Consider the following 14,662-nt stretch of genomic DNA (forward strand, 5'->3'; position numbering starts at 1 on the left):
TCCTGATGCACATAGAGATTGAATCAGTATGGTGAAAGGATTTGCATCCCGATGCACATAGAGATTGAATCAGTATGGTGAAAGGATTTGCATCCCGATGCACATATGGATTGAATCAGTATGGTGAAAGGATTTGCATCCCGATGCACATATAGATTGATTCAGTATGGTGAAAGGATTTATATCCCCATGCACATATAGATTGATTTAGTATGGGTGAAAGGATTTGTATGTTGATGCACATATAGATTGATTCAGTATGGTAAAAGGATTTGTATCCCGATGCACATACAGATTCAGTATGGTGAACGGATTTGTATCCTGATGCCCAGACCTTTCCTGATTTTCTATCCCACAGGATCACCTTCTTCTGTTTGAACAACTGCCTCTTGGCCTGTATACAGATTCCTCAGAGCACAAGTAAGTGCTCTGCCATTCTCATTCGTGAAGAGGTTATCTATAATTTGTGGATAACCGATCTAAGTAGAATGTCTTAGCATAGTCAGTAAAATACATATATGCGCCTTTTGGGTATTCTCCATTTTCAAAGCCTATTGGATAAGGAACATCAGTAATGAGATATCCTTTGTGCCATGTGCATATGTATTCCTAAAACTTAGATCATTTCACAGAAGGGTCACTAGGAAGGGATGAGTCAACCAGGGCACAGTATTGCATCAGTTAAACACACAATATTCCTCTGGGTTCCTTGAGGTTTCCTCACCCCCCCACTATCATGACCCCAGGCCTGCCTTTCACTGCAGACTAGACTGGAACATGTACACAGGTACAGATAAGAGACAGGAACACACGACACAAGGATTCCAGGAACAGGAATGGTAGTAATGATACCAGGAAGGTAAGGGAAAGGTGGCAAGGGGAGGGAGGAGGAACAGACTACAATGATCGACATATAACCACACCCCTGAGGCCAAACAACAGAAACCGTGGGGGAAGTGAGACAGTGGTGCGTGTAAGATATGAAAATAGTAATAATTTATAATTTATCAAGGGGTCATGGGAGGAAGAGGAGCTGATACCAAGGACTCAACAGAAAGTGAATGTCTAGGAAATAAGGATGGCAACACATGTGAAAATATGCTTGATCCAACTGATGTATGGATTGTTGTAAGAGCTGTGAGAGCCCCCAAGAAAATGATCTAAAACTTAGAACATTCTTTGTAGATCAAGTACCCTTAATATTAAGATGAACTAGTCAAAGAGGCATAAAATGTTCAATTCTGTGGGTAAGCTGGTAGCACACAGATGTATGGGCCCCGGTCTGAGCTTCAAGGATAGAAAGCATGATGGTTTCTGTCTTGCATCATCTCCCTTCATCGGAAAACAGCGATGTGTTTAGCATCAGGATACATACCTCTAAGTAGTCTGCAGAGCAATTTGTGTGACGTTCTACTTCAAATGCTAAGAAGGTGTAGTTCACGGTGTTGCCACGTGTTGCTTGAATGGTCCAGTTACAACGTTGGTTGGCGTAATAAGGATTTGGGTAATGTATACTTTCCAAGATGCCAGAAGTTCTATTGGCAATCACCACATTCTCACATACTGAAAAAACAAACAAACAAAAACTGTAATTGTTATGAATCACAATATTCTTATGTGTTATACACATAAATATACATAATACATATGTCTACAGATGTAGGAATATTGTGTTATATCAAGATCAGCAATTTGAAACCACTAGTCACTAGGCAGGAAAAAGCCAGGGCGTTCTACTCCCATAAAGAGTTACAGTCTTGGCAACCCCCAGAGGCATTTTTATTCTGACTTACAGGGGCGCTATGAATCAGGACTGACTCAACAAGGGTGGTGAGGTCTGGCTTTGAATTCCCTGGTATCCACATTCACATACAGGAAAACCTATAATGCAGAAACTTCTTAGAGGGAGGAAACCTAAATTTTCCTACTAACACAAGGGATAAGAAAAGTGTAAGACTGCTCCCTGTCACAGGGGGAATGCTTACAAGCCATGGAAACACAAGGCAGAACCATTGAATTCTGGCTCGGACAGCTTTCCCTGTGGATGCCGTACAGTAGCATGATAAAGTGTATCCGTTCAGGAAAACATAGGCAAACCCCTTCAGTGAGTTCATCAACCGCAGTGACAAAGTTGAATGGCCGTACTAACATAGCCATCAATTCCTCTGGATTGGTGCGGAGCAGGATAATGTAGCACCAGCCACAGATGAATGTGTTCGTTTAAAGACGTGTATTAAACAGTCTGTCTTTTTTTTCTCTAAGTTTAGCATTTGGAAGGGACAAGCAATCCTGACCTTTAAAGAGTCAGTCGTTTAAATAAAAACACAAAGTACTGGGTGAATGCTAAAAATGAGTAACACCATGGCTTTGTTAAGCATTCAAAAGTCAGCATGAAATTCACAATAAAGCCTCCCTTATTCCTCTCCCTAGTCATCAGGAGGGACCCAGAGAATAGAAAAATAATCAAACTCGCTGCCACGGAGTGGATTCGGACACTAGCAACCCTGGGGAGCGGCGACAGAAGTGCCCCCTGTGAGTTTTCAGGCTGTAAATCTTGACAGGGACAGAAAGCCTCATCTTTCTCCCAAGGAGCAGCTGAGTGGTTTTGACTGTATTTAGCAGTCCCACTATGCCACCAGGGTTCCTAAAAGACATAAAGAAGAAATGCGGGGGGGTGTGGGGATCTTAAATTTTCTTTACAGTGAGGTTTTTACAAAACGACATCTCTCAAAACTAAATCCACGGAGGAAAGGGTAAAGGCAGGCCATCTGAAGGTCTTGGTGCCAGCACCGGCCTGTCCTCTGCTCTCTGTCTTCCCTGGGTGATTGTGAAATGGAAAAGTCCTCTCCTGGCAAGAAAGCGGTCTCTGCACCACATGATTCACAGATGCATTTCTACCATCACACGACTTTCTGACAGGTGACTGGTGACTGACGTGCATGAGTAGACTTTGGAAAGGCAGACTTTGTGGTTCTTCAAAATCTCTCTCTCTTGGAACAGGAGCGATGGTCTAGAAACTCTTTAGGTCATGTGTTTTGCCCACAAAGGATTTCTGAAGGACAGTTTTGTTGTTTTAGATGTGAAAAGTTATAGCTCTCAGGCAAGTAGGTATCAATGTCTCTTAATGTCGAGAGCCAAAAGAGCAAGGCGGATGAATATCAATTTTCCGTAGTACACATGGGCTGCTCTCTGTGCACAGAGATAATGCTATCGGCAAAGCACCACTTTCCAATAACCTTTAGAGACAACCTTTCTGGTAAGCAGTGATGTTACAATGAAAGACCTGTATGTGCTAACTTACTCCTTCGGTGTTCTGAAATTGTGTGTGAGGGGGGGAAAAATCAGTTAACTACAAAGAAAAAGAAAGTTAAATAAGCAATTTGATTAAAACCCAGAAACAAATTAGCACCACAATAATAAAGTTAGAAAAACATTCAAAACTCAGTCAACAAGAATAACTGAACATTCAAAACTCAGTCAACAAGATGAACTGCTAATAGAACTTTGGGGGGGGTGGGGGTTCAGACACTCATTGACAGAGGAATATAGGTAGGTATTACTAAAATGAAGTATTCTAAATGATCTAGATTTAGATCTAGAGCTAGACTTCAGTCAAAACCCAACATGTAAATGAAGAGGATCTTACAATTCACAGGCAGTCCAAGAAGCAGCGCCTGCTACCCCCTTCATTAAACCAAAGTGACACTGTATATTCAAAATAGACTCTTGTGCCTTTCAACTCCATTGTTAGAGAACAGAATCAAAATTATGGGTACATCTAAATGTAATGGTACACGGAACTTGACTTTCAAAAATCCAAGTTATATGCTATAACAGGAACTCAAGGAAGACTTGTTTTCTTGAATTTCTATCTTAAAACAAACTTTAAAAAGTATTTGATTCTAGTTCAAAAGGCTAACTACAGATATAACCGCATATAATCTCTTCCTTTTAGACATATAATGATTGAAGTCCAGAGGATAAAAGTGATCGCAAGCTAGGAGTCAGAACAAACCCCAGACAGCTTGGTTTTTTGATAAATGCCCTTTGATTCTACCGTGCTGCCTACTGCGGAAGGAACCCTGCTGGTGCTCTGGGTTTGGTCTTGGGTGACTAACTTCAAGTTCAAACTCACTAGTCGCTCGCTCCTTGTGAAACAGATGATGCTGTCTGCTTCTGCAGCAATTTATAGACCCTAGTAGGAGTCACTATGAGTCAGAGCAGCGGTCCATGTGGAACAGCGGGTTACAAATTGGGTTGTTAACCGCCAGGTCAGCAGTTCAAAACCACCAGTCTCTCTGCGGGAGGAAGAGGAGGCTGTCTCCTCCCCAAATCATTTACAGCCTCAGAAACCCAGAGGGACAGTTCCACTCTGCCCTACAGGGTTCCTCTGAGCCAGAATCGACTTGATGGCCGGTGGAATTGACCCATTGGCAGTAGGGAGGCCTCATGAGGAAGCAGATTTTACGATTGTGTCTCTCTCCTCTGCCATTCTCCATTTCAAAATACCACAATTTCTCTTAGGGCACTTTTTAAGGGCCAAAAACAGTCAGGGGGAGAATGTGATGTGTAGTGGGAAAACGTCTAATTAGAAGCTGCCAAGGTTGGCACAAAGGAAAACCTATCAGTCGTTAGCCTGTTGAATTACCCTTCAGCTGAATGGCAACCATCTCAACATATTAAATAGTCTTCTATGTTTTTAGACGTTACAAACCTTTAATTTCATGCAATGAAATTAAGTGTGTAAGCATTTCTCTCTCAAATGAAGTTAAATTCTTCACATGATAAAAAGCAAAGATTAATTTCTATGGCTTAAGTAATGAGTTGTGCTTATTTCAGTTTGTTTCATAAAGAATTTGAGACCATTAGAGACGCCCAGCAGGCAGTACTCACTCTGTCGATAGCTGGCCAGGAAGCCACCTCCTTGCTGACCTTCATCTGTCCGAAGTTTAAAAAACATGCTGTCCCCACTAGAACGGATGGGAGGTGGATTTTCATTCCCACAAAGCTGAGTTAGCAGATGAGAGCTGGTACTTGGGCCATCATATACCTTTAATAAAAATAGTTTAAATGTTAGAAAATTACCTGTAATCCATAAATTCAAAACAAACCACCACCAAAACACCCTATCAATGCCTGTTGAAAGCAATTGTGATGATTCATTTGTGAGCACAGGTTGGTCCAATTAATTCAAAAAGCCAACCAATCGGTTCAAAGGGAGGGGCATTCACAAAACTTAAAGGCAAATCGGAGCTGTCCCCAGTCCCTGGTGGCAAATTGGGTTATGTATTGAGCTGCTAACTGCAAGGTCAGTGGTTCGAACTCCTCAGGGGCATCATGGGAGACAAATGAGGTTTTCTGCTTGGAAACCCAGAAGAGAAGGGCTACTCTGTGGATACGGTTGCTATGAGTCACAATTAACACAAGTACAATGAATTTTGTTTAGGAGTGGACTCGATGGGTCAGATTATTGGTAATTTAGGAGTTGTCTGTAGTTCTTTCTCAAACTTTGTACAGAAATTACACTGAGAATAATGTTATTAAATCTAAAACCCCTTTGAGGATCTTTTAATCATGGCCACATTTTCCATATGCAACATACTTAGTGTACCAAGCAGCACATGCTGCCCCGTAAGATTGTTAGTCCCATCAATTTCTTGTGTTTGTTTATTTTGCTTAATTTGTGTGTGTGTGTGTGTGTGTGTGTGTGTGTGTGGTCTGTTTAAATGCCCCCCCCTTCCCTCAATCTCAAAAATAAAAAGAAGCACAGTACGTGCATTGGGTGAGATGGCAGCAGCCAATCACAGAATGGAAACATTGTACATACAGCCAGATAATCTAAAGTGCAGTTAGGATGGTACTCCAGGTGGAAGTCTTCGAATTCCACTTCAAAGAGGCTTCCGTGGCTGGATTTCAGCCACCAGTAGCACTCAGAGCTATGGTAGTACGGCATCGGGTAGTTGGGAGACAGGAAGCTGCCGCTGGGGGTTGTGAGGTTGCCACCACAGCCTGTAGGGGGAAGAGACACAGAGACACAGAGATGTTCCTTCGTAGTAAATGTGATCTTCTTGGTGGTACTGGGACTCTATTTTCGACCAGGTTGCAAAAGAGAATTGCATCACAGGAGAGAGGTTCGGTTTCCCAATCCCATCACTGCCCTTTCCTTTTTCGAAACAAGATGACCCGTTGATGAAACACCTCAGGGAAGGAGAAGAATTTACTTACCTGTTCAGAAATACTTAGGGGTGGAAGCTTAGCGCAAACAGTGAGGGCAAAAGCAACAGGAAAAATAATGGGCCAGTGATGGACAGAGACAACCCAAGAATCTAGAAACCAGCAGTCAGTGTACGATATGAAAATAATAACAATTTATAATTTATCAAGGGGTCACGAGGGTGGGGTGGGGAGGGAGGGAGAAAAGAGGAGCTGATACCAAGGGCTCACATAGAAGGTAAATGTTTAGAAAATAATGATGGCAACATATGTACAAATAAGCTGATACAATAGATGTATGGCTTGTTATAAGAGTTATGAGAGCTCCCAATAAAATGATCTTTTAATTAAAAAAAAAGTGTGAGGGTGGAATCTAGCCTGTCAATCAGGTCACACAGCCTGACGGTGCCTCCTTGTGGGCGTGACCTTCTCCTAAGGAGGGTCCTGGGACCCTCCCCCTCTCCGCCTTCACCTTCCTGTTGTTGAGTCACTCAGAGAGCTGCCAGAGCCCCTGCTGTCGGATTCACAGGACTTTCCACCCACCAGCAGGTGACGATTCTGCCTCATTGCATGTGGCTGTCAGGCTGCAGAAGGACTTAAGGACTATGGACTTAGTATGTGGCATATGGCCTTGAGTTGGACTGGGCTGGGATGTTTTCTTGATAAATAATGACCTCTTGAATAAAGGTCTTTCTTACACATAAAAAGAAAAGAACCCACATCAGATCAGAGTCTCCAGAAAATATACCGCTCTTAGCTAATTACCTGTTGCTGATCCATCCCAGTTAGCTGAGAATCCAGACCTTGAGCCAACGAGGTCACTCTTAAATTTTATCCATAGTTTGTTACTGTGAGAGATGATTCTTGGAGGCAGCTTTGAGCCACAGTATATTCCAAGGGATGGTGAGGTTTCATAGCCGCCATCTCTGAGGCAAAACATAGACGGTAATTTAGAAAGTTATTGATAGTATACTGTATAAGCAGTTAACATAATTTTAGCTTTAGGATGAAAACCAGATCAAGTTATGCCAATTAAATATTCTCCAAAAATACACTAGAAAACACAATTTGAAGTTTTTGACTTTACTAATTAGTATTTGAAAAGCTTAATAAGGAATAACTACCTTTAAAGGTTAACAGATCAATTGAAAAACCAAACAAAAATTAAGAATATGTGTTCACAAAGGATGTATGTATGGATTGTAATAAGAGTTGTACAAGCCCCCAATAAAATGATTTAAATACTTTGAAAAAAAAAGAATATGTGTTCAATCTTCACCCTCTTAACTAAAAACGTCTAGCAGATCTGTCAAAGAGAATTTAATAGCACTAACGAATGTTGCTCAATTATGAAGAGAACCATAACTATTTTCTAACTTGAACTTTTTGAAAATGAAATACCTCACACTAGTCTTATTTAGGAAAAGTTTATCATTTCTTTTCTCAAGAACTTTTGAAGTCTTAAATCTAGTTTATAATCTGTAGCTTTTCAAATGAAAGGGAAAAAAGTCATTTACCATTAAAGTACAGTGATAAATTTTTAATTAACAAGACTACATTAATTCATCATGATATGCTATAACTTAAAAAGTCAAACATTATAAAATTCCATATTTGGGGTTCTTGTACAATGGCAAATGTTTTGGTTGTACACTTTGACCACAATTTTTATAAAATCTCTATTTTTGAAGTGTCATATGAAAAAACGTACACCAGTACTTGCCAAAATAATTACTCACATTTAACTGGATATCATGATCTATGGAACTACTACATATAAATCAACTTACTTTTCCTTCAACCATATCTTTTTACGTACCCTTTCCAAAATGGGGAAAAAAAACTTACATTGAAATTCACAAGCTAAGCCTTTTAATATCTGAGCACCCTTCCATAAACAAACAAACAAACAAACAAACAAACAAACCTTTGGGAACACTTTGAAGTACTATTGCCATCTTGGCATCAGTGATACAATTAGACTACATAGAGAGCCACCTAAAATTGACATTGATGTGACATAATGCATATGTTCAACATCTAATTCGGGAGTAGTGGCTCCTCTGTTTATCTGTCTAAACAAAACCTGCAGCTTGCTTTCAGCTCTTCCTATGAAGAGTCAACGAACAACTTCAAACAATCACTGGGTTTATCTCTTGCAGGAAAGTTACACAGCAGGGTGCGTTCTAGAGGATACCTATGCTTATCAGTACTGTTTCCGGGTGCCATTGAAACCCAGTACGATGAAGTGTACAAAAGTAATTTACCTGATTTCTACAAAATCTGCACAGTGACCAAAGGCTTCCTCCAAAGAGAAGTTCGTAAAGTGCAGTGCGATCTGCTGGCTGGTTCCCACGGTGATCCTGTAAATGCACTCCCGGTTGTCAGGGTAATTATTGGGGTAGTTTGGAGAAGTAAATGTTCCAGATGCCATGGTATAGTCTTCTGAACATGCTGTGAAGTAAGGCAGACATCGTCCCAATAGAGAAAGTACAAAATACTGGGCTATGTTTCCAATATATTCAGTTATATAGACTGTCTTGTGGATGGCTATGTGCTTACTTCTCAATGGGCCATTTGGAATGTTCTAAAATTTTATTTTGATGGTAGTGTCATGGTAGTGGAGGTGGGGAGGAAACATTTAGGAACTAGAGGAAAGTTGTATTTTTCATCATTGTTACATCGCACCCTGACTGGCTACCATGACTCGAATTCGACCTTGCAAGTCTGGCTAGACCAGAGGATGTACACTGGTACAGATAGGAATTGAAAACACAGGGAATCCAGGGCAGCTGAGCCCTACAGGACCAGTGGTGTGAGTGGTGAAACAGGGAGGGTAGAGGGAGAGTGGGTAGGAAAGAGGGAACCGATTACAAGGAACTATATGTGACCTCCTCCCTGGGGGACAGACAACTGAAAAGTGGGTGAAGGGAGACGTCGGACAGGGCAAGATATGACAAAATAACAATTTATAAACTATCAAGGGCTCATGAGGGAGGGGGGAGCAGGGAAGGAGGGGAAAAATGAGGACCTAATGCCGGGGTTTAAGTGGAGAGAAAATGTTTTGAGAATGATGTACAAATGCGCTTTACACAATTGATGTGTGTACGGATTGCGATAACAGTTGTATGAGCCCCTAATAAAATGTTTTTTAAAAAAAAAGAATTAAAGTTAAACTCCATAGTGGAAATTGTTATATAATCAGATCTGAAATCCATACACAATATTCTAACCCTTACAAATTAGGCTTAACAACCTAATATGATAAGATGTATAAAGTACTTGATATGATATGACCCTAGTTATGAGCAGGGTCTAGAATTGATTCAGTTCTGCATTTCTCTGCACAACCTTCCTTTAGAAATGGATATCACCAACGCTTGCCATTTATGAGAAATGACACCCTATGAGCCTCAGCCATGGATGGAATATGGAAGAGACTGAAGCATCAGAGTCATCCTGAACCAAAGTTCAACTCAAACACTCTCAAGCTATGCAAACACGCAGATTGAAGTTTCCCTCGTGAGCCTACGTTTCCTTGTCTCTAAAACGGAAATGGTAGCTACCTTTTATTACAGATGTACAAACTGGAAACAATATCATGCACTTGATACACAATAACACTGAATCATTAAGGCTTCAAAATAGAAGAGGTTGGTACAGGAAAAGGAGAAAATAAAGCACGAGTAAGTTGGGAAAGGCATGTATGCTAATGGGTCAAATTATGTCCTAAAGAAGTATTGTCTAGTCTATCGATTGTCGCTGTGTGGGTTTGTTGAGTCCGTTCAGACTCACAGCATCCTTATGTTCAACAGAATGCAGCAAGGGCCAGGCCTGCGCCATCTTCGCCACTGTTCTTACGTTTGAGCCCGTTATTGCAGCCACTGTGTTTATTCGTCCTGCTGAGGGCCTTCCTCTATTTCACGGCCCCGCTCCTTCTCCAGGGACTGGTCTCTCCTGACAACACGTCCAATGGCATGAGACGACGTCTTCCCTGCCATGCTTCTGAGGAGCACTCGGGCTGTACTTCTTCCAAGAAAGGTTTCTTTTCTTTCTGTTCCATTCTACTTGAACCATTTCATCCTACCTATTCATTTCTTTAGCCTCATTACTTACTAAATCATGCAGTAGCCCCTATGCCCTTCAAGACAGATATTTTTGCAAAGGAAATTTTATATAGATGTTTAGTATCTTAATTATATCCAGTGACACACATGTCAAGTACTTGTGTATGTACTTGAATAATTAAGAGGTATTAAATTACTTATGCAATATTTAGCCAATATAGAATAATAGAGTCAATGAGTAGATTCCAAATTTGGGGGGAGAATTAACACATTTTATACTGTATTTTGAGTTAAAAATGAGGGGGGGCGGTGTTTAGGTAGCCCCAATTGCTACTGTATAATTACAGTCAGGAAAAAAGGAAGAATTTCTGGTATTCAGAGCACAGAATTGCACAGGAAATACTATAAGTTACAAGTGTGCTGCACTCAAATAGCTCTTGGAGTAAGGGCATTCATCACACTTTTGATTCCCTCTATGATCACGGATTTATTCCTTTTACTCCAGTGATACTTAATTTCACATGAGATGCTTCCAGCGATATCTAACTCTAAAGAGGAACACCCTATGCTTTATTTATAGGTAGCCAAGATCTTTCCACAGGGTTTCATCCACCAATCCAAGTGAAGACAGTGGGACTAAAAAGGAGGGCAGAGAGAAAGAGCGAGGGGGTATAGCGAAAAAGAGCAAGAGCTGTAACAGTTATACTCCTAGTCCATATGTTGATGGAGGAAACAGACAATAAATGCAGGCAACGACCTCCTCCCCCTGCGCTGACAGACTTGAAGGCAGTCACCCACAACCCAACAGCCGTAACCAGCATCAATCACTTAGAGCGAGCTGTGTGCTCATCTGCACACCCACGCCAGTCCTCCAGGTGATTGATATACAACTGTCGTGCCCACTCTCTTGCCTCTAGCATTTAGTGTACAGGAGCTCTCATTGCATCACGATCTCACATGGAAGAACCTGGTTTAAAGGTTCTGGAGAGGTAGCAGTGAGTACGTTCCCTGGACCTCGTCCGTGTGTATTTGTCCAGAACCACTGGGGAAGGTGTGATCATTCCTACCGAAACGTTGATCGGCACTTCACACTTCTACTCTCTTGTTGGCACAAAGCTAAACTGCAGGGGGTCCCAGTGTGTTCAATCATCTTCACATTGTTCACATGGTCTTCCCCTTCCCCCACTCTCACCGTCTAACAAAGACACTCTTACCCGCCATCTGAATGTCCCAAGGATCACACCCCCGTGAAACCTTTGCCCAACTGGGCAGAATTAATCTCTCTGTGCTCAGTACAACTGGATGCCAACTGCATGGGCACTCCAAGTAGATTTCATCATAATTGTTTTTAGGTGGGAATATTTTCCCATACGAGGCCTCGGGATACAGAACTTATTAATCATTATTCACTGGCACTCGCCATCGTACCTGGCTCTCTTACATATTTAATAAAAGGCTATTACATAATGTCTTGCAAACTCAGGAGATGTGTGGACTGTAGAACCTCCCGTTCTCGGCCCCCACAGCTCCTCCCTTACAGGCTTTCATTGCCCATCAACACCTTGAGGCCGCCACGCTGTCTCACCCCATTCGCCTCACTCTCTTTCCTAATCTCAAACAAGGCAAACCCACTGCCACGGAGTTGATGACGACTCACAGTGACTCTATAGGACAGGGGAGAACTGCCCCTCTGGATTTCTGGGACTATCATTCTTTAGAGGAGTATTAAGCCTCATCTTTTCTCCCTGAGAGTGAGTGGTGGATTTGAGCTGTCAACCTTGCTGTCCGCAGCCCAATAAGTAACCCCTACACACCACCAGGGTTCCCTTACCAAAGTAGGCTTCAATTCTTTAATATTTTATAATATTTTTACATCTAAATTTTGGAGCCTTCTATTTCCAGCAGGAAGTAGGTGGATTAGGCCCCTGTCCACATCAACTATAAAACTCCAAATGGTTGGCTCAGTTGGTGGTGAGCGGGGTGCTAATAAAACTTCACCAAATATATGAAACGTTGGGTAACAGGCAGGGCCAGACTGGGACTGGCGATAGCAGCTGAGACCTGTGACTCTGTCCCTGGGGAGGAAACCCTGACCGCAGCAGAGAAATAAAGCCCAAGCAGGAGATGGAAACCCTGGTGAGCAGAGGAAGCACAGGCCACAGTTAAAGGTTGCCCAAGCAGCTGGAGTTTGCAGGGGAATGTTCAAGAGAGGAGTTGTGTGTACAGGTAAGAACCAAAAGTCTGCATCCGCTCCCCTTGGGTTCTGGGCTTCTCAGAGACACAAAAGAGCAGCTGCTTCTAGGGGGAGAGCAGACTAAACTAACTGGAGATCATGAAAAGCCTGGATGACTTTGACCTTCGGTCTCAACCATCGTGGGATGCCTCATTGACACCTCAAGCACAGGCACATGGGATAGCAGAAAAGCAGCACCATGGCCCAAAGCAAGCCTGCTCTACACATTCTCTATCAGTGATTCCCAACGTGGGTCCTGGAACAATTCACTCACACACTACCATCGACTCATAAGACCCTGTAGGACAGAGTCGAACTGTACTGATGGTTTGCTAAGATTGTAATTCTTCGTGGGCATAGACAGTCTCTCTCCTGAAGAGTGGCTGGTGGCTTCAAACTGGTGACCAACCCAATGCATAGCCACTAGGCCACTTGCATTCCTTGTGGAACTATCACAGGAGCGGAAAAAGCAGATACCTATACTTTATCCTGTAGTGTAGGCTATATAGGGTGCCGAGTAATTTTTTTCTGAAAAGGGGGCAGTAGGCCAAATAGTTCTGGAAACCTGTATCTTCCTCTATCAAAGCATAAGTCCAAGTCTTAATGAGACCTGCAGGAGAAACAGAACTTGGATGCTGATCCCCTCCCAAGATAAAAGGGTTTGGGAAACAGCTAGGGATTTTCACAAACATGCCTTTACAACAACCTGCATAAATACAAGATAACCAGCCAAATCTTGAGTTGTCAAAGGAAAAAGAGAGAATCTGTAACCTTTATCACACATAATATATCATGTTCAGTATGAAAATTAGAAATTATGGTTAATGCCAAGATATAGAGAAATATGAACTATAGAGAACATGTTCAATCATAAAAAAAAAATGTGGTCAAAGTCAAGAAAAAAATACTAATGACTCCGAGATGATCCAGATGTTGGCTTTAGTACACCATAACTTTGAAACAGTTATTACAAATATGTTCAGGACGTTAGAAAATATACATCTTCAATGAGTCTATAGATAATGAGTCTTAGCAGGTAAAAAAAAAAAGGCAATCAGATGCAAAACAACCAGCTGGAAATTTTGGAGCTTAAGTTAAATGAACAAAACATAAAATACATGCAGAAGCTAACATTAAATTAGAAATAAGTTAGAAAGATCAAAATCAACAGCACGAATTCCACCTGATTAAGAAAGAGGCGAGAGAATGCAGCAAACTAAAGGGGGCATCAGAAACCCCCGTGGTAGGGAGGTAATTCCACATGTAATTAGAGACCCAGCATCCTTGGTGACTCTGAGGGGTAATCGTTCAGAAGGTCAGTGAGTCCAACCTTTCTCCAAGGGAGAGAGATGAAGCTGTCAGCTCCTGTAAAGACTGACAGCCTTGGAAACCCAAAAGGGCTGTTCTATGCTCTCTTCTACTCAGACCGTTGCTATGAGTCAGAATGTATTCCATGGCAGTGAATTTGAGTTTGAACTAAGGACTCAGGAGAAGAGGAGAGTGAGGGCAGGGCAGGGACAGCTGAAGAGCCTTGACCCACGGAGGCCTGGGAAACCGAGTGAAGCAGACCACAATGACAGTCCTGAAATCCTGAACATCAAATGAAAGGTTGAAGAATTAGCTAAACACAAATTGGGAAGGGAGACAGAACAAAAGTCGTGACTGAGGGGGGGGGGGCTAGAAGACGATGCACATGAACAAGAAGAAGCCCCCTGTGTCCCTATCAGAACAGAGAAACAGTAGACAGAGCCTGCGTGAAACAGGGCGCTGCATTTGCGAGAGGAAAGCACAGCAAAACTTGCAGGAATTCTAAGGTGACAAACACCCGCCTAGCCAGAAGGGAGTCCATGCAGGAAACACACACACACACCTGCTAGTAGAGATTCCCCACTTCTTTGGGGTTGAAGACTCATGCAGACGGGATGGCCGGTAGGTGACTGAAATCTTGGACTGGGGCACGTGCCCACAGGTGAGTCTGGCTAGGAAATGTGTCACTTAGGTAAACAAGCGGCCATCTAGCTCAGAAGCAACAAAGCCCACATGGAACAACATATCAACCTGTGTGATCACGGGGTGTTGAACGGATCACTGAAGACAAATGGGTGCATAAGCAAATGTGGTGAAGAAAGCTGATGGTGCCCGGCTATCA

General features: G+C 42.2%; 1 protein-coding gene across 1 annotated transcript in view; it reads right to left on the reverse strand.

Annotated features, from left to right (window-relative positions):
* The window catches only part of CUBN (cubilin), a 303,548-nt gene that overhangs the window by 210,373 nt on the left and 78,513 nt on the right, over positions 1 to 14,662 (reverse strand). The window contains exons 23-27 of the mRNA XM_004716015.2: positions 8,481 to 8,667; positions 6,979 to 7,139; positions 5,828 to 6,009; positions 4,894 to 5,050; positions 1,376 to 1,563 (exon numbers count right to left, since the gene is read on the reverse strand). Of these exons, the coding sequence (XP_004716072.1) occupies positions 1,376 to 1,563; positions 4,894 to 5,050; positions 5,828 to 6,009; positions 6,979 to 7,139; positions 8,481 to 8,667 (875 nt within the window). The remainder of the gene's footprint in view (positions 1 to 1,375; positions 1,564 to 4,893; positions 5,051 to 5,827; positions 6,010 to 6,978; positions 7,140 to 8,480; positions 8,668 to 14,662) is intronic.

This window comes from Echinops telfairi, unplaced genomic scaffold, assembly GCF_000313985.2.
Source record: "Echinops telfairi isolate 266 unplaced genomic scaffold, ASM31398v2 ScPeMD7_7473;HRSCAF=8511, whole genome shotgun sequence".
NCBI lineage: Eukaryota > Metazoa > Chordata > Mammalia > Afrosoricida > Tenrecidae > Echinops > Echinops telfairi.